The sequence below is a fragment of the Rhinoraja longicauda genome, chromosome 4 (genome assembly GCF_053455715.1).
Source record: "Rhinoraja longicauda isolate Sanriku21f chromosome 4, sRhiLon1.1, whole genome shotgun sequence".
NCBI lineage: Eukaryota > Metazoa > Chordata > Chondrichthyes > Rajiformes > Arhynchobatidae > Rhinoraja > Rhinoraja longicauda.
Genome location: NC_135956.1, coordinates 27,886,254 through 27,907,295, shown reverse-complemented (window position 1 = coordinate 27,907,295; position 21,042 = coordinate 27,886,254). Strand labels below are relative to the sequence as shown.

General features: G+C 40.3%; 1 protein-coding gene across 1 annotated transcript in view; it reads left to right on the top strand.

Annotated features, from left to right (window-relative positions):
* The window catches only part of LOC144593004 (kinesin-like protein KIF20A), a 35,355-nt gene that overhangs the window by 12,841 nt on the left and 1,472 nt on the right, over positions 1-21,042 (top strand). Inside the window, exons 9-19 of the mRNA XM_078398418.1 lie at positions 655-858; positions 1,724-1,835; positions 2,015-2,083; positions 4,368-4,514; positions 7,468-7,633; positions 8,176-8,370; positions 10,204-10,343; positions 14,570-14,747; positions 17,379-17,556; positions 18,326-18,408; positions 18,807-18,926. Coding sequence (XP_078254544.1) covers positions 655-858; positions 1,724-1,835; positions 2,015-2,083; positions 4,368-4,514; positions 7,468-7,633; positions 8,176-8,370; positions 10,204-10,343; positions 14,570-14,747; positions 17,379-17,556; positions 18,326-18,408; positions 18,807-18,926 — 1,592 coding nt within the window. The remainder of the gene's footprint in view (positions 1-654; positions 859-1,723; positions 1,836-2,014; positions 2,084-4,367; positions 4,515-7,467; positions 7,634-8,175; positions 8,371-10,203; positions 10,344-14,569; positions 14,748-17,378; positions 17,557-18,325; positions 18,409-18,806; positions 18,927-21,042) is intronic.

The window sequence follows — 21,042 nt, the reverse complement described above, 5'->3', positions numbered from 1 at the left end:
AGTTTGTATGAAGGGAAAAATATGAAACATGTTTTTTTTCACAATTTTTTTTTGTTTTTGTTTTTTGCCTGCAAATCCTTGAGGATTTCAAGTGTTGTGGGTAGAACTGATGGATTAATAAAGTTTCAGAAATTAAATGGATGGGATTAGTAAGAGCTGAGACTATCCATTTAATGATTTATTTCAGCATTTAGTCAGCTAACTTTTGTAACCTTTGGGTTACAAATCCACACCTTAACTTGGAAGTGGCTTCAGATATATTGAGAGCTCTATAAATTTTCTCTTAAATTGATCATAATGCAAACATCAGTAATACCAAAACATTATCTAGAGATACCAGAATCATCTGCAACATAAGACATCTATTGTCACTCGTTGCTGCTATTTTTGGATTTGATTCTGGTGAATTGGGAATGGTTCAAATTCCATCACCTCTGACTTGCTCACCCTCAACTCCATCACCATGTCCAAGGAAAGACTGACACAATTATATTCCAGTCTAGATTGCAATTTGAATTCTGATGTTAACTTTTAAATCCAGAAATATAAGCTTTAGTGTTGATGTTAGAAATCTACTTGTGATTTTTACCTTTTTTGTTTGAGAATGCTTGAAAAATTTAAAGTAATTGAACCTCTATATTTAATCTGTCACAGCTAAGAATCAAGAAGTAATTACAGCAGCATCTGATGCAAGTCTCTGTGATCAAAACCCACGAAGATACTCAGTATGGGTTTCATTTTGTGAGATATATAATGAATATGTGTATGACCTATTGAATCCAATACCAACTTTAAGAAGCCAGAAGCGTCAAAACCTACGAGTCTGCGAAGATCAAAAAGGGAATAGTTATGTTAAAGGTGCAGCCTGATCTTCTGATCTATAATAATACATTAAAGATCAAAAATGTTAAATCATTTAAAGATTTTTTTGTAAGGTATTGAAAAGGATCTTCCTCTGGAGCCTGGTGGGTAAAAACTATTTTACATGCCATAAAAACATATAACATATATAGGGCATTTATAGAAACATAGAAAATAGGTGCAGGAGTAGGCCATTTGGCCCTTCGAGCCTGCACCGCCATTCAATATGATCATGGCTGATCATCCAGCTCAGTAACCTGTACCTGCCTTCTCTCCATACCCCTTTGGTATCTTTGGTCTCTCGTGCAATGTGCTGAGGAAACGGTTTATTTTAAATGCTTTACAATGTAATCATTATTGTACAGTTGCAATAGTGACTTTTCACAAAGCAAAGCACCATTATTTTAATGGTCAAGAAAGCCCAAAGTTTGCATTGCATTAGGATAATTATTTATTAATTAGGGACACGTTGCAGATGTTTTTCTCTCTGATCTTGTGAAAAAGCATCATGATGAATTGTGTTTACATTGACACTGGCTGAAGGGGAAATGTTAATTAGGACTCTGCAAGAACTACTTTCACTATGCCAGCTAACCTTTAATTGAGTGGGCAGAGTCGCATTCATACTTATCGTTGCAAACATCTGCGACTTTTGCTGGACCGTCAATTTGAGAAACTATACTTCTCCATTATCCTTACGAGAGAAAGAAGATAGGGAATGTTTTTTTTTTAACTGCTCTTCTGCTTTTCCTTCAGAGATTGATTCTGTGCCTGTATATGTTTAACCTTCTGAAAACAGTTAACAACTCTGCAATACTGATTAAATTACTAATTTGTGCTTGAATTGTTTTGAATATTTCAGATCTGAAATGGATCAACATTACTAGCTCAGATGAAGCTTTTAAAGTCTTGAAGATAGGCAACAAAAATCGAAGTTTGGCGTCCACCAAAATGAACCACCAGTCTAGCCGAAGGTATGTTTGTGATTCTGTTACTAGAGTAGAGTGAACTAATTTGTTATCAAGTTTTTTAAAAACAAAGAACATTTTTCTTTTCCAAAGTAATTTCAACAATAAATGTTATTGAGAACTTTTAGATGTATTTCAGTTTTATGTATGAAGTGCCTGGTCAGCCTAAAACGATCTTTTTGCAGTCACAGTATATTCTCCATTCGACTGTTGGAAATAATCGGGGACGGACCCTGCTTCATCAGGACATCTGAGTGAGTTACCCATTTGAAAATTAAACTGTTATACTGATCAGTTTGTATTTTCTCTAATGTCATGTAAATTAAAGCTGAGACACTGACATCACTGTTGATAGACGTGCTGCCTCACAGTGTGAGAGATCATCAATCACTCCATCCTCCTCACCCGACTTGAAACAACCTTTAACATCACCGGCACAGCCCTATCCTGGATCAAATCATACCTCTCCGACAGGCACCAGTTCATCTCCATTAATAACTGCAAATCCCCCACCGCTCCCCTCCCCCAAGGTGTCCCCCAAGGTTCAGTTCTTGGCCCCCTCCTCTTCATCCTGTACCTGTTCCCCCTTGGTCAATTAATCCGCCGTCATGGTCTCAAGTTCCACTGCTTCGCCGATGATATCCAGCTCCTCATCTCCACCAAGTCAATCTCCACCACCACACACTCTACCCTGACAAACTGCATCACTGAAATAAAATCTTGGCTTCAATTCAATTTCCTCAAACTCAACTGCGACAAATCTGAAATCATCATCATTGGTCCAAAAACGCTCACCAAATCCACCCACAACTTCACCCTCAATATTGATGGTTTCCCAGTATCCACCTCCCCTCACATCCGGAATCTTGGAATCATCTTTGATCAAACCCTCTCCTTCGACAAACACATCAAACACATCACCAAGACAGCCTTCTTCCACCTCAAAAACATCGCCCGTCTCCGTCCATCCCTCTCCTCCACAGCTGCAGAAACCCTCATCCACGCCTTCATCACCTCCCGTCTGGACTACTGTAACAGCCTCCTATGGTTCACCCTCAAAAATCATCAATAAACTCCAATACATCCAGAACTCCGCTGTCCGTCTACTCACCCACTCCCCGATCCGTGACCATATCACCCCCGTCCTTTACAAGCTCCACTGGCTCCCCATCCCCCAGAGAATCCAGTACAAAATCCTCCTCATGACCTACAAAGCCCTCCATAACCTGGCCCCATCCTACCTGACTGACCTCCTCCACAGACACACTCCAACCCGTACCCTCCGCTCTGCTGCTGCCAGCCTCCTGTCCCCCCCCATCCGGACCAAACTCAGATCCTGGGGGGACAGGGCTTTCTCCATCGCTGCTCCCACCCTCTGGAACTCACTACCCCAAACCGTCAGAGACTCCTCCTCACTCACCTCATTCAAAACATCACTGAAGTCTCACCTGTTCAGCTCTGCCTTCAACCACTGACCGTCACCTCACCTTTTTCCTTTTTCTGTTCGTTTACTTATTTATCTATTTCTTTTCTTTTCTATGTTTTAGTAAACCCTGTAAAGCGTCTTTGAGTGTTTAGAAAAGCGCTATATAAATGTAATTTATTATTATTATTATTATTATTATTATCTGTGTTTGATCCTGACCTCGGGTGCTGTCTGTGTGGATTTTGCATGTTCCCTGTGTGACTGTGGATTTCTATCAGTTTGCTCCCACATTCCAAAGATATGCAGGTGTACAGGTTAATTGGCCTCTGTAAATTCCCCCTGACTGCTTAGGGGGTGGATGTGAAAGTGGAATAACATAGAACTAGTGTGGAAGGGTGATCGATGGTCAGGGTGGGCTGAAGGGCCTGTTTCCATGTTGTATCACTAAACTAAACGAAAGCAAAGCTATAGCTTTACATTTGTATATTATTCTATGCCTCACATTAACAAATTTTGTTTCATGAAAAGCGTGTAAATTTTTCACGATATATTTTGATCCAAAATCTTTCAATCTCCTAATTTTTTTAAAAAGCCATATTTTCTACCTAATTGATGTCACATTTTGTACATCATGGTATCTGCATTTTTCTTGCCCATTGCTTGACCTATCTCCGTGAAGTCTCTCTGCATTATTCTCATGATCCGAACTGCCTTTCAGCTTTGTATCTACAGTATGTCCTCTAGTTGAAAACAATTCTTCTCTCCGTTCCAAATGCCTGGTATCTTTAGTTTAGACTGAAGATAGACACAAAATACTGGAGTAACTCAGTGGGACAGGCATCCATTCCTTCTCTCCAGAGATGCTGCCTGTCCCGCTGAGTTACTCCAGCATTGTGTCTATCTTCAGTGTAAACCAGCATCTGCAGTTTCTTCCTACACGCCTTTAGTTTAGAACTGTGGCCCTTGGTACTAGACATCCCAGCCAGATGAGACATTGTCTTTTGTCAAGTCCTGTGAGACTTTTAGGTGTGTCAATGATGTGGATAAGATAGTATGTTACTGTGCAATTTTTGTTTTTACCATGGCTAAGAATCTGTTTTTACTGAATGTAGCCTAAACCTGTGTGATTTGGCTGGGTCAGAGCGCAGCAGCAAAGCACAAACCTTTGGAGATCGACTGAAGGAGGCAGGAAACATAAATACTTCTCTCCTTATCCTTGGCAAATGCATTTCTGCGCTAAGGCAGAAGCAACAGAATAAGTAAGTAATAAATCAATGGAACATTCCTGTAATTTCTGTTTTTAGCAAGTTAATTGTAGATTATCCAGAGATCCTTATCCCAGATCTGAAAATTCAAGTTTGAATACCAACAAAGCAGCTATTTAAATCGATCCGTATTGTAAGAGCGTTATGAATCGTGGTGAATCCACAGCATTGATGATAAGAACACATCTGTTTTAAAGAAGGGACTCTGCGACCTTTCCTTCTCTCCACTGTCACATGATTGATTCCTCCCTGAAACAGCCTTGGAAGTTACTCTAGGGCAGATGGAGGCAATCAATAAATGCTCATCTCAATGGTTATGTCACATGCCATGAAGGTGTGCTTTAAAAAAACCTTTTCAATTGAACTGTTGCTGGTAGATTCAGAGAAAAAACTGCCTTTGTTCACCTGCTTGCAAGTAAATAATGTAATTATGTCTTGGGCTTGCGTGGCCTTGTCGTTACATGAAGGTCGGAGCAGGCCCCTCAAGGCCACCTTACCATTTGATATGATCAAGGCTCATTTACCTTGGGCCTCAACAGCTTTTCTGTGTCAAATCACCATGTCCTCAATTTTCCCCTGATCTTTCAAACATTTATCTATCTCTACTTTAAATACTTAATATGATCTGGCCTCCTCTGCATGAAGGGATATTTACAATACCTCAGTTTTAAATGACCAACTACTTGTACTAGTAACCTCTTGACATTTATCCTGTCATGTCTTCTTAGTATCTGGTATGTTGCAATAAGATTAGTCTGTGACCCGCTGAGTACCAAATGCCGGTGGTATTCTGATGTATTGGGATTTCCTCGGCATGATGCTGCTTCTGTGTGAGGTTTGTTTTGTTGAAACCTTACGATGCCTTATTTTTACAGCAGGAGAGGCTGTGCATCTCAATCTTGCCTTTTCTCAAAGGTTATCAGGGCATTCTAGGGACCAAGGTCTGTGTTGCTTGCTGGCTGTGGCCCAGTCATTGCTAAGACTGCTCCATACTTTGCTCATTCATTGTGACTGGGTAGCTCAGGATGATTTGACTCCCGTGTCTTTGCAAAATAGTGAGGGGGCATTTCATAAGATGATGCATTAAATGTTTTTAAGGGTTGTATAAAACACGGTATAGGAAGTAATGCACTCAGCCAGCAAACAACCAAGGCCCTGCCTCCTAGAATGCCTGACAACATTTGGCAGGATAGAAGATTGACTGGGTAAAATGAACAGAGTAGGCGTATATTGGCCTATCTTGTCTGGTTTACAAGATGTAATGAGAGGTGTACCACAGGAATCTATGCTGGGGCCTTGGCTTTTTAGCAATTTATACAAATGAAGAATGGACTGCAGGTACGGTTGCTAAATTTGTAGAATGCAGGAAATGAGAGTTATATGGATCAAGTGCAGGCAGATGAGATGGGTTTATCTTGGCATCCTGTTTGGTACAGAAACGTGGTGCAAAGGCCGGTTTCTGGGCTGTTTTGTTACGTTTAAGTTGTGAAGAGGGCATAAGGAGAATACACAGTAAATGAAGATTAGGTGAGTGACAAAGATCTGGTACGTGGAGAACAATATGGAAAAGGAAACATTATAAATTAAGAGACTGCAGATGGATTTGGGGGTCTTGATGCATGATTCTCAAGGCTAGAGCGACAGTACCATTAGCAAATTTGCAGATGATACTAAGCTGGGGGGTAGTGTGAATTGTGAGGAAGATGCAATAAGGCTGCAGGGTGACTTGGACAGGTTGTGTGAGTGGGCGGATACATGGCAGATGCAGTTTAATGTAGATAAGTGTGAGGTTATTCACTTTGGAAGTAAGAATAGAAAGGCAGATTATTATCTGAATGGTGTCAAGTTAGGAAGAGGGAATGTTCAACGAGATCTGGGTGTCCTAGTGCATCAGTCACTGAAAGGAAGCATGCAGGTACAGCAGGCAGTGAAGAAAGCCAATGGAATGTTGGCCTTCATAACAAGAGGAGTTGAGTATAGGAGCAAAGAGGTCCTTCTACAGTTGTACCGGGCCCTGGTGAGACCGCACCTGGAGTACTGTGTGCAGTTTTGGTCTCCAAATTTGAGGAAGGATATTCTTGCTATTGAGTGCGTTCACTAGGTTAATTCCCGGAATGGCGGGAGTCGTATGTTGAAAGGCTGGAGCAATTAGGCTTGTATACACTGGAATTTAGAAGGATGAGAGGGGATCTTATTGAAACATATAAGATAATTAGGGGATTGGACACATTAGAGGCAGGAAACAAGTTCCCAATGTTGGGGGAGTCCAGAACAAGGGGCCACAGTTTAAGAATAAGGGGTAGGCCATTTAGAACGGAGATGAGGAAAAACTTTTTCAGTCAGAGTGGTGAAGGTGTGGAATTCTCTGCCTCAGAAGGCAGTGGAGGCCAGTTCGTTGGATGCTTTCAAGAGAGAGCTGGATAAAGCTCTTAAGGATAGCGGAGTGAGGGGGTATGGGGAGAAGGCAGGAACGGGGTACTGATTGAGAGTGATCAGCCATGATCGCATTGAATGGCGGTGCTGGCTCGAAGGGCTGAATGGCCTACTCCTGCACCTATTGTCTATTGTAACATCGAAATAGGGATGTATCAGTAAATATCACTGACAGTGGAATTGAATACCAGAATTTGTAGTAATATAGGACATTGAGACCACAGCTGCAATAATGTGCACAGTGCAAGTTTTCATTTTTATTGTAGGATAACAATATTGGAAGTAATTCGAAGAAGGTTTACTGGATGGATACCTCAAATGTGTCACAAGGAAAAACTAAGCGGGATTGGCTTGGAGTTGAGAAGAGAGGAAGGAAAAGAGTGATTGGGACAAAAAAGACCAAGAATGGTCTTGATCAGCTGGATATTTCCTCTTATGAGAGGTTATAAAATTAGGAGTCACCATCTTGCATCCTGGTACTAATATTTTGTTTTTTTATTCTTTTGCCTATTAGACTAAAGTCAATTATTGTCCCTTTTCGAGAGAGCAAGTTGACCCGTCTTTTTCAGTCTTTCTTTTGTGGCAAAGGCAAAGCTTGTATGATTATTAATATAAGCCAGTGTGCCTCCATGTATGATGAGACTCTGCATGTAATGAAGTTTTCAGCAATCGCTAAGCAGGTATAGCACCGTTCCTTACGTTGAAATTGTGCTGTATTCTTAAGTAAAACTTAAATTTTAATTCCTATTTTGAGATTTTTGCAAAATATAACTATAACAGAGGTAATAAAACTCAACTGTATGCAGCATTTTAGTTCAGATGTGTAACATACATCATTGTTTAAAATAATGTGAAACAAGATATTTGTTTTATTCAAGTGTTCATCAAAGTTTTAAAACCAGTCTTTTGAGTCTTTTGGTAATCCATGCTTGTGCAAACATTTTTTGCAAGTAACAATCCAAACAATTATAATTTTGTAAACCTTAAAACATTCAGTTATAGAACAATCCATATTAACTTTTATAGTTTGATAGCTTGTGTATAAATGTTGCATTTTATCAATGATTCCTGTGCATTGATCACTTTTGTCAACAATGGGAAGTTGTGAAGGCTGGCTCGAAGGGCTGAATGGCCTACTCCTGCACCTATTTTCTATGTTTTCTATGACAGTCATTGTAAACATGACTAAAAATGTCAAGAAACAGTTTGCTTTTCCTTCCAGATAATTCAGATTATTCACCCCAAAATAAAACTGCAACTATCTGAGCGAATGGGTGGGGGTGATGGCAGTATGATGGTATGCACTGATCTTGGAGAGTCTCTGTCTGCTGAAAGTTGTTATTCTGAAGATCTAATTAAAGGTGACGAGGAGGAGCAGGAAAATGAAGAACTGGACCTCACCACCTTTGCTCATGAAGTAATTTAAACTTTTTTTTCCAGATGCTCCATTTTAGATTTATGGGTAACAGCTATAGATAAAGACTAGGGTGAATAGTTTAAAGGAGGTAAGCAGGGCAGGTTGTTTTTCTTTTTTTCATGGAGCCTGGTGGATGCCTGGAACATCATGCCAGGGTAGTGGTGGGGATAGATACGTTTGAGGCTTTTAGTTACTTGGGCTACCTGGATATGTAGGATGTGAAGAAATTGCATGTAGATGAGATTAGTTTGTCTAGGCAGCATGTTTGGCATTGACATTGTGGGCCGCAGGTCCTGTTTCTGCGCTGTACTGTTCTATGTTCTGTTTAGCCACATATTTCTATGCACTGCTGCAATCTATTTTATTCATGAGCTTCATTTTAGATGAGGGGCTGTGTGAACCTTACAAAATGCCACTTGGAATGTCTATGCACCAATATTTTCCTCATCAATTATCCATTCAAGGAAAGCGTTTTGCTGTTGGACATGATTTGTCTTTAATAGATCTATTCTGGATATCTCTAATTGATTCACATTTGCCCAAGTAATGGATAATTATGTCCCTGTTGATTTCTTTTACATGCCTTACCTGAGAGGTCAATATGACTGGTGCAATTATTGGGTTGAGTTGTTGACCTGCTGAGTTACTTCAGCTTTTTGTGTCTTCAGTTTAAACCAGCATCTGTAGTTCCTTCCTACACAGTTATTGAGTTTAAACCTGTCTCCTTTGTTCAAATTTAAAAAAAAATCCTGTCATCTTACAACACCCCGAAACAACTACAGGCGTTTGGAAGATTATGGACAAAGCCCTCTATAGTTTCCTTCACCCACCTTTCTTGGTATCCCTGAATGCAATGCAGCTGGACCAGGTGATTATCTACATCTGGACTGCATCCATTTTTGGAGCAAATGCATCACATTTGCTATTTTTAGTTTAGAGACCGGGTCCACACCAACCAGCGATCCCTGCACATTAACACTATCCTATACTCATTAGGGGCAATTTTTACATTTACCAAACCAATTAACATACAAGCCTGTACGTCTTTGGAGTGTGGGAGGAAACTGAAGATCTCTGAGAAAACCCACGCAGATCATGGGGAGAACGTGCAAAAATTCCGTACGGACAGCACCCGTGGTCGGGATCGAACTCGTGTCTCCGGCGCTGCATTCACTTTAAGGCAGCAACTCTATCACTGTGCCGCAGTGTTCCATTTTCCATTGACATGACAACACTTCTTTTTGTTGGGAGGATTGAACTATTTATGGCAAATCATTTTGCAACATCCATACTTCACGATACATCCACCTAGGACACACATAGCCTGACTTCCCTTATGGTCACTAGTGTCTTCAATTTTCAAATCTTATTAACCATATTTTGTGCATTTACCATAATTTTGATCATTCCGATTGAGTACTTACAATACTGACTTTTCCACATTGCTGTAGGATTTTAGCCATAGTGATACAGTGTGGAAACAGGCCCTTCGGCCCAGCTTGCCCACATCGGCCAACATGTCCCAGTTACACTAATCCCATCTGCCCACGTTTGGTCCATATCCCTCCAAACTGTCCCATCCATGTACCTGTCCAACAGTTTCTTTAACGTTGGGTTAGTCCCTGCCTCAACCACCAACTCTGACGGCCTGTTCCATACACCCACCACCCTTTGTGTGAAAAAGTTACCCCTCAGATTCCTATTAAATCTTTTTCCCTTCACGTTAAACCCATGTCCTCTGGTCCTCGATTCATCCACTGTGGGCAAGAGACTCTGCATTTACCCAATCTCTTCGTCTCATGATTTTAAACACTTTCTTTTCTGTTCTCTCAGGAATTATTGAATATGACAGAAACCCTCAGACACAAACTGATAGCTGAAAGACAGCAGAAATTAGTTTTGGAAATGAGGGTTCGTGAAGAAATGGGAGAAGCAATGTTTCAGCAACTACTCCGTAGTGAAGAAATTTGGAGGTAATTTTAGACCGTAGGTTAAGATATGAGAGCTAATGTTGCTATTTGATGTTGATGGATATGGTTGTCGTATTTTGCAATCTATGGATAATATCCAAAATTCGCCAGTAGTCAATGAGTTGTAGCATTTTTTAAATAGAAGGTTGTCAAACCTTTGAAAATATGGACCATGTTTGCATAGTGAAGGGTGGGAAGTCTTGAAGAAATGGATATTTATTTTTCCTTTATGAATTTCTTAATTTTAAAATAAAGTTATTTTGAGAAAGCCATGCTTCTCAATGGTGACTATTGAGGGAATCTAGTTTCTATTTTATCTTGGGGATGGGTCAGAATCAAATCAATGCTAATACATGCACATTGAATGTGTATATTATTGCTTTTAGTATCTGGCTATATTCAATTTATAGACAGCAACAGCCTATGAAGCAACTTTGCCATTACAAAGTCAATAACTGTCAAACAAGCATGTGTAACCATAAACACTGAAGAGATAGTGTAGTCATAACTACTCTTCGATGTACTTATCGTGGAGATTGCTGCTCAGACATTGAAAGGATTTATTTTGTAGAATTTCTTTCCATGATTTTATGGTATTAATGATAGGATACTCCATAGTTGCTAAGGTGATGTGCATAACACAGGCTGCGAAGCAGTGGACCATTGATATCTGGTCTATGCAATACTTGCAGGGAATGGGAGCTATTTCAGAGATTCAACTGAGCGGCTTTGCCCATTCGCTGTTTAACATTTCAAGTGATAGTTTTTGAGCCAATTCATGAACAGATGCCAATAATTTAATGTTGCTGCTTATTTTAGTGAAAAAACAGATTAAATCTTGTTGGTTATATGACCTGTTGCTGGTGCCTAGAGTGAGTAAATCATGAGCTTGTAGCCGATGCATTGAGGGATGATTTTAAAATGAGAAATTAGACACCCAGTTCACTGATGCAATATTTTTTTGTTATAGAATTGCTTTGTTCTGAACATTAAACAAAAAAACACCAATTGCATAATAATTTTCACATTCTTGGGCTGTGCTTATATGTTTCATTCGCAATAAATTGCCGCTATATTGCAAGTCAAATGTAGCAACCTATTTGTGCAGAACAAGAATCCGTGAATAAGAAAATAACTGCAGATGCTGGTACAAATCGATTTATTCACAAAATGCTGGAGTAACTCAGCAGGTCGGGCAGCATCTCGGGAGAGAAGGAATGGGTGACGTTTCGGGTCGAGACCCTTCTTCAGACTGATGTCAGGGGGGGCGGGACAAAGGAAGGATATAGGTGGAGACAGGAAGGTCAGACTGGGAATGGGAGGGGGAGTTAAAGTGCTCGGCCACCGGGAGATCAGTTTTGTTAATGCGGACTGATCTCCCGGTGGCCGAGCACTTTAGCTTCCCCTCCCATTCCCAGTCTGACCTTTCTGTCACTGAACACCTGCGCTCGGTCCGCATTAACAAAACTGATCTCCCGGTGGCCGAGCACTTTAACTCCCCCTCCCATTCCCAGTCTGACCTTTCTGTCATGGGCCTCCTCCAGTGCCAGAGCGAGGCCCACCGGAAATTGGAGGAACAGCACCTCGTATTTTGCCTGGGCAGTTTGCAGCCCGGTGGTATGAATGTCGACTTCTCCAACTTTAGATAGCTCCTCTGTCCCTCCCTTCCCCTCCTCCTTCCCAGACCTCCCTCTATCTTCCTGTCTCCACCTATATCCTTCCTTTGTCCCGCACCCCTGACATCAGTCTGAAGAAGGGTCTCGACCCGAAACGTCACCCATTCCTTCTCTCCCGAGATGCTGCCCGATCTGCTGAGTTACTCCAGCATTTTGTTAATAAAAGAATCAGTGAATAGTATTGAGACAAAGAAAATCTCTGTTCTAGTTGAAGTGGTTGTGAGACGATAGATATTTCTGCCATACGGTTTGAATAATATTATTGATACCATTCTATCAAGGTGAAGAATAGTGATTCTGTTCAATGCAATACATTGGTGTGGCACTAAATGGAATTTTGAATGTGCGCACCCTTGGGATATGGGAGGTGTCAGAAGTTATGGGGAGAAGGCAGGAGAATAGGGTTAGGAAGGAGAGATAGATCAGCCATGATTGAAAGGCGGAGTAGACGATGGGCCAAATGGCCTAATTCTACTCCTATCACTTATGGCCGCCCTTATGAAACCCAGTGGAAACCCACACGGTCATTGGGAAATTTTTCAATCCCCATGCAGATAACACCCGAGGTGCAAAATGAAGCAGTGTTTCTGATGCAGAGGCGGCAGTTCTAAGTAGCTATGCTTTAATTTATAGTATTTATTTATTTTTATCTGATTCCAAATATCTGTAATATTATTTAGAAATGGTCCGAGAGGTGTTTGATGGCATGAGTCATCAGAAGCCCAACACTGCGATTCAGGGAAGTGCGTTGGGTTTGGTTATTTGAGGCTTAGTTGCCACTCGTGGCCTTCCCAGCTTTGTGAAAGTGAGGCTTTTGATGCCGAGAAGCAAATGGCTGAAGGCAAGTGTTACTGTGGTGCGCGCAAAGGGATAATTCAGAATAGGTGAACAAACCCTATTTTGACAGTTTTTATACAATCACATGAATACAATAAAAGGCCTGGTGTGTTTCTATGTCCTTTGGTTCTTGATTTTCCCCTTCCCTGGGTAAAATGCTTTGTGCATTCACCCTATTTATACTGCTCATGATTTTACACACCTCTGAGATCCTGCACTCCAAGGAATAAAGTCCTACCCAATCTCTCCCCATAGTTCAGGCTCCCCAGTCCTGACAACATCCTCATAAATATTCTCTGCACTCTTTCCAGCTTAATGACATCCTTCCTATAACAAGGTGACCAAAACTGAACACAATACCCCGTATGCAGCCTCACCAACGTCTTGTACAGCGGTAACATAACACATCAACTATATTTAATTCCCTGACTGATGAAGGCCAATATACTGGAAGTTGTTTTGACCACCCTATCTATCAGTGATGCCACTTTTAGGGAACCATGTACTTGCACTCCTAGATCTCACTGCTCGACAACACTTCCCAGGGCCCTGTCACTCACTGAAGGTCCTGCCCTAGTTTAACTTCCCAATATGCAACACCTTGCACTTATCTGCATTAAACTCCATTAACCATTCCTCAGTCCACTTGCCTGGCTGATCATGGTAATGGTGTAATTCTTGATAACCACCTTTGCTGGCGATGATGCCACCACTTCAGTGTCATCTGCAAACTTGCTATCATACCTTCTATAACCTCATCCAAATTATTGATTTAAACTGCAAACAGCACTGAACCCTGAAGCACACCACTAGTCACAGTCCTCCAGTCTGAAAAACAACCTTCTACCATCACTCTCTGCTTCCTTCCAGAAGCCAATTCTTTATCTAGTCAGCTAGCTCTCCCTGATCCCATGCAATCTCACCTTCCAGAGTTGCCTACCGTGTGGAACCTTATCAAAGGTCTTGCTGAAGTCCATACAGCCAATGTGTACGGCTTTAGCCTTGTCAACTTTTTTTCGTTGTTTTTTTCAAAAAATGGTGAAATGCCTTTTTGTCTTCTCCTTGTCTTTCCAGCCTGGAATTTGTACATACCAAATGTAAAATGTGGAGTCTGCCTTATTTACCTACATCCAAATTGTCTGAAGATCTAGTGTGTCCTCCATCATTCCTTTGCATTGTGTTGGTGAGGAAGTGGTAGTCTCTTTATTGGGAATCCATGCATTTAAACACTTAATTCCTGGAATTAATCTGCTAACTCCTTTCAGTAGATGGACACAAAATGCCAGCGGGACAGGCAGCATTTCTGGAGATGGGTGACGTTTAGGGATGAGACCCTTCAGGCTGAGAGTCAGACATTCCAGCATCTGCAGTTCCTTCCTATGCTTCCTTTCTGTAACCTAAAGCTCTTGCACCAAACAGGTACCATGAATTGGACGCAGTAGTCCATTTGTGGTTGACCTAATATTTTGTATATGGCCCCCACCTCCAATCTCTTAAACCCCAAGATCCTGATGGTTATCTGCTAATCAATTGTGCCACTTTCAAAGTTTTATCCACAGATGCAGTCCAGTTTCTCTTCCTACACATAATACAATGTAATTCCATTTGGCATGCATTGCTCTCTTAATATGTACTACCTTACAATTGTCATTAATGAATTTTCTTTTTAAAGGTTGAATAAATGTTATGGATGTTGATAATTTATTCAAATTGCAGTGAGCGATTTGAAGATCTAAAGGATGTCTATGAAGAAAAATTGGACAGTAAACTCCACATGTATAAGGAATCTATCAGGCGGCATGCGTATAAATGTGCTTTGGAAGAAGTTAATGATAAATATATTTCAAAAGAAGAGTTTGCTGCTGAGCAACATAAGGCAGAGGTAATGATTAAGGTGAGATATGCGATGCCTTTTTCCATCAACAATAAAATGAAAGCCAGTGAATAGTTGGACAAGGTGAATTGTTGATGATTTTGGGATGCAAGGGGATAGTTTAATTTCAGCATCTTATTTTGGGTTAGGTTGTGCAAAACCCTTTCTGAAAGGCTACAATTACCTGGCCCAGTAACTCTTGTTTCAACTTTACACCTACTAATTGGAAGCCAAGATAAAGCACCACCTTGTACCTCCATGGAATTTTTCGTCTGACCGAACTCTGAACATTGCATTATTTATGATCCACAATTCTTCTGTTCTGCTGCTGCTTTGAATTATGCCACTATGACGGCTTGGATAGTGTTATAGAGTCATAGAGTGATACAATGTGGAAACAGGCCCTTCGGCCAAATCGGCCACACCGGCCAACAATGTCCCAGCTACACTCGTCCCACTTGCCAGCGCTTGGTCCATATCCCTCCAAACCTGTCCTATCCATGTACCTGTCTAACTGTTTCTTAAACGATGGGTTAGTTTTGCTTCAGGAAGAACATATTCATCTTCATTGGTCTATGGGCTTGCATTTCATAATTCTTTGAAGAAATTGTGTATTGCAAGAAATAATGATACAATAAGAATTCAGAATCCAAATTTAATTGTGTAATTAACGAATAAGATAATTTGACTGTTTTGGGTAATAATCGTGGAGAGACCAGCTGCCAGACATGTTTGAATAGATCGAGCTGTCCTACAGCATGTTTTGCAATATGATCAAATCCAACGATACTAAACAAAGAGATACTCGAGCAGACGATCAGAAGCTCAGTCAGATTAGTAGGTTTTGAGGAAATTGGGAGGAAGGCAAAGAAGTTTAGGGTAGAAATTATAGAGCTTGCCTTTGACAGCCTTGACCAGCAACAAATGGTGAAATCATTCCATTCTGGGATAATCGGGAAGCCGAACCCCAACGAATGTAGATGCCTTGAGCTATTGGGCTGAAGGAGTTAAGATTGAGAAAGACGAGGTGAGTTGTGGAGGGATTTGAAAACAAAGATGTGAATTGCTGATCGAGGCTTTGGTTGCCTGGATGCTGATGAAGGTCATTGAGCATGGGTGATAAATGAATGAGTCGAGGTGCAGGTGGGACAAAGGCACCAGAGCTTTGAATGACTTCCAGTTTGAGGGTTTATAAATGCACAGCAGAATAGCCCTGATTAAGGTCTCAAATAAACGATTCAACAGTAGAATTGAAGTAGGGACAGATTCAGTGGCAGTTGTGTTGGGAGTCATCATGGAGATTTAAGTAAGCAGTCTATTTAATGCTTCTGATGTATGGCTCAATATTCATCTGGGATATCTGGGGATGGAAGATGATGGATATTGTGGAACGATCTAGTTCAATTCCAAGTAGTTGTCAGTGAGAGCAAGGGACCCTATTAGGGGCTAGGAGATTGTGCCTGTAAGCAAGGATGTTAATTTGGTCTCTAATTTTGTTTGGAGTAGATTTTCAGCAACTGCATTTTGTATCACTTCCATTTAACTGCAGTGGAGTTGCATGACAATGGACAAGTGTGAAAAATGAAAATTTTGCCTGATATTGCAAGGTGCAGCTTAGAGATAATGTTGCCTGAATGTGGTGACACAGATAGACAGGTTGATGAAAGAGTTTGACATGCTTGCCTTCATCAGTCAAGACATTGAGAACAAGAGTTGGGGCATAATGTTGCAACTGTACAAATTGTTGGTGTGACTGCATTTGGAGTATTATGGGTTGTTCTAGTTGTTTGGCTCTGGAAAGGGTATCATTAGGCTGGAAAAGGCGTAGACAAGATCCACAAGGGTCTTATCAGGACTCGTGGTTTAGAGTTATGGGGAGCAGCTGGATAGGATGGGACTTTTTTCACTGGATTGTCGGAGGCTGATGGGTGACCTCATAGAAGTATGTAAAATCATGAGGGGCATAGATAAGCTGGGTGGTCACAGACTTTTTCAAGTTGGAGTATAAAACTTGAGGGCTGATTTTAAACACAGTGCTGGAGGAACTTGGTGGGTCAAGCAGCAAATGTGAAGGGAATGATCAGGCAAGATGTTTGGTTGTGACCATCTTTCAGACTGATTGTTTATGGAGAAGAAAGCTGGAAAAGAGGACATAAATTTAAGGTGGGAGCGGAAAGATTTAAAACTGACTTGAGTGCCAACTTATTAAGCACTGAGTGCTGGGTACATGGAAGGAGTTGCAAAAGGAAGCTGACGTACAGTTAATGTTTAAAAGATATTTGGAGAGTTGCATGAATGATAAAGGTTTAGAGGGATATGGGCCAAACGCAAGCAAATGGGACTGGCTTGGATGGACATCGTGGTCAGCATTGATGAGTTGGGCCAAAGGGCCCTCTTTCCATCAGGTGTAACTGATTCTCTATGACCAAGTCAACGATTAACCATTCACAGCTTTTATATCTCTTCCTTAAACATTTACAATGCCTGTGCCTAAGGGTTTGACAAAAAATGTACTCCATTCACCAAGCTATTGGCATGTTCACATTCTGAAATCCAAGAATGTGTTGTCTTTACTTCACAAAATGCCAAATGCTGTTGCTTAGCATTGCAACTTTGACTGAAGAGCATGTTACAGTTTATCTGTCTCCAAAGGCTGCAGATGTGAAGGTGAAGGAGCTGGAAGTTGCATTGTGTGAATACCAGAATCAACCTTCCATTGCTGAAAATACAGCTAGCCTTCTGGAGGAGTTAGCATGGTTCAAGACGGAAGTTTCAAAAATGTACTCTCAGCTGCAGAATCTTCAATTAGAAGCTCTTGTAAATTCCCGGGGTAAGTGTTGCATCTATTTCATCTTGTGCTTGGGTAGACTATTACGTGCTGATATGGAAAACCTAATGTTTTTGCTTAACAACCAAATTCTGGTCCTAGACTCTCGCACTAGTAGAAGCTTAGTGTGTAACAGTCATCTAGCCTTACTTCCTATTTTTCTCTCCATTCTTCCTTTCCATTAGGAATGGGAATGGTGTTAAAGTGTGAGATTTGTATACTGTATTCTTTAAAGCCCACAGTGTTACCCAACATTGTTCAATAAAATCCTCATTGGATCAATGCAGATTATTTCTTCCAAGTAGAAATCACAAAGTGCTGGAGTAACTCGATGGGTCAGGTAACATCTCGGAAGAACATAGATAGGTGACATTTCGGGTTGGGACCCTTATTTGGACTCAAGAAGGTGAGTCTGAAGAAAGGTCGTGACTCGAAACCTCACCTATCCATGTTCTGCAAAGATGCTAGTCTGACCCGCTGAGTTACTCCAGCACTTTGTGCCATCTTTTGTAAACTAGCATCTGCAGTTCCTGGTTTCTGCATATCTTCCAAGCACCTTGTGTTACAAGATTAATACACATTTTAATGTATTATGCTTTGTATATTAATCGTGATATTGGAGACTGACAAACTATCTAATGGAGTCCTTTTGTTTGCACTTTGTTTCCAGTTAAGCATTTAATTTAGTGTTGTTAAATTTGTTTTTAATTGTGTATAATTAGATATTTAGGTCAAGTATTATGCAAGGGAACTAAAACACATTTTTCTTCAGAGTTGAGGAAATATCAGGAATTGTACAAGAGTAAAGTCTTATCTGAAGAACAATCTGCAAAACTACTTGAAGAAAAGGATCAGGTATAACCCAATTTGTTTTATGAAAATCTCAGTATTAAATGTTAATGCTGTTTAGTTTCGAGATACAGCGTGGAAGAAGGCCCATAGGACATCTGAGTCCGCACTGATCGGCGATCCCCATACTATCTTACACACACACTAGGGACAATTTACACATCCACCAAGCGAATTATCCTACATACCTGTAGGTCTTTGGAGTGTTGGAGGAAACAGATCTCAGCAAAAACCCACGTGGTCACAGGAAGAACGTACAAACTCTGTACAGACAGCACCCGTAGTCGTTAAAAAAATTAATACTAAAACGTAATGCTATCTGATCATGAGCTCTATGATCACGTATACATTTTGGATAAAACATTAATAGACTATGCATCTGAAATCAATCTTTCTGCTATAAGGTGAACAAGACGTTAATCAGGCAATTGAAGGACATTTGTGCAGTCCTGCATGAGACGGAGAAAAGATTTCAAGAAAACAGTGAAGAGTTGCAGACGTGTAATGACAGAATTGCAAAGCAGGTACATTTTTAACCCCATTCGTGACTGGAGCATGAAATGTTCTTGTTTTCAGCTTACTTATTAATTTTTTTGTCCAAGTGTAATAGCATGATGTACTCAAAATGGAGTATTTATTCCTTTTAAAATATAGATCTTAATTTACTGGAAGATAACTAAACTGGAAAGTAGAATCCAATGAGAAAGCTTGGACATAAAATGAAATGCAAAGTAGGGCAATTACAATGCTTGCGGATTTTCGAAAGGTGTTTTGCAGAGTGCCATAAAATTATTCTTTGGATTTTAACAAAAGATAATGTCTGTATGAAAATGCAATTGGCTGAGGACCAGAAAGTAGGCTTGGTGAACAGTTTTTACATAATGATTTTTGTTGAGAGTCAACAAGTATTAGGATCATCAGGTATCGTGACTAGAACTGTTTTTATTAGTGTACAACTTGTAAAAAAAAATGTTTAATGTCAAATTCTGAAATGTAACTGAGTCAGTGATTGACTTCCCAGTACTTTTGTGCTGGCTTGTGACATTGAATAGAGAGGTTTTCAATTATATGCTTTAGTAGGATTTGAGGAGGCTGTAGTAACTGATTTGCAATGTTTTGAATTGGATGCAGGAGGATAGAGGTGAGAATGTATATGCACAAACCTCTGAAGGCAGTATGATGAGTTGAGAAGGTTGAGTTGAAATTGTAAACATAAAAATGGCTTTTATTAAGAGGTAGCATGCAGAAACATGGAAGCTAACCAAACTCTTTGTAAAGCATTGAAACATACTATTCTGTTTATATCTGTTAATTTGGGGGTTTAGAAGTAATTTACTGAAATATTATCAGGAACTAAGTGGAGAAACTAGAAAAGTTTGGATTTATCCCAGACGTTTGAGATTTCATAGAAGCACATAAAAGCGTGAGATAAAATACTAAAAAAAATACCTTGGCAGGTTAGGTGGAAAGGTTGAAGACCCTTCATGAGAACTGGACAATCTTAGAAAATACATTTACAGAGAGGGTAGGAGAGGGCTGCATTGGACAAGGAAACTATCTCTGATGGGGTTAGACCAAGGTTGAAACCATCTGGTTGAGGGATTAATAAGCATAATGGGATTGAGGTAGAGAGAAAAAAGGGAACATGCAAAAGCATGCCAGAACTGTTGCAGAGAAGTGAAATCAATGTGAGAATGGTGAATAAACACAGCAGATTATGCAGTGTTTGCAGAAACAGAAATTAAGATCTTATTACAGGTGGATAATCTTGCAGCAGAACTGTCAGTTCTATAATGAACAAAATCTGTTATCTGAAATTATAGTTTTTGGGACTGTATTAAATTCAACTATGTACTCAGATGAAACATTGGGTGCTGTTCTTCAAACAACATATAGAGTAATTGAGAGAGACAAATGGAAACAGGCATTGCAGTCCTCTAAGTCTTCATCCACCATCCATTTGCACTAAACATTCCATTTCTATTCTCCCAATATTCCCCTCACCTCTCCCAGATTCTACCATTCTTCTGTACACGAGGGACACATCACAGTGGCTAACTAACCTACCAATCTGCATTCATGGGATGTGGATGGAACTTGGAACTCCAAGGGGGAAAACCAATGCAGTTAAGGGAGACCTTGCAAACTTCATACAAACAATACCTGTGGTTGTGACTGAATATGGGTCGCTGGTGCTATGAGACAGTGGCTCTACCAGCTGTAGCACTGTACCACTATATATCACCATACTATAGATGTGGCATGTTGGTATGGGCAGGTTGTGGTGAAGGGCCTGTTTCTATGCTGTACGACTTTATGATAATAACTCTATCACCATATCAAATTTGCCCATGTCCTGCCCCTGCTCTATCTAAACCTCCTTACAATTTAGAACTAATTTGTTTTCACACTTTCCCCAGTGCTGATAAAATATCTTCAGCCTGAAACTGTTTCTCTCACCACAGATGCTGTCTAAACTGTTGAGTGATTCCAGCACAGCATTTACTATTTTTATTTCGGATTTATAGCAGATTAGACAGATTTTTTAAATTTTTTGAAAAAACAAGTGTTTTGAGTAAATAAGAGGGTAATTTAAGAACTAGGAGGGGCTTATGGAAGACTTTTTTAAACAATAGATTA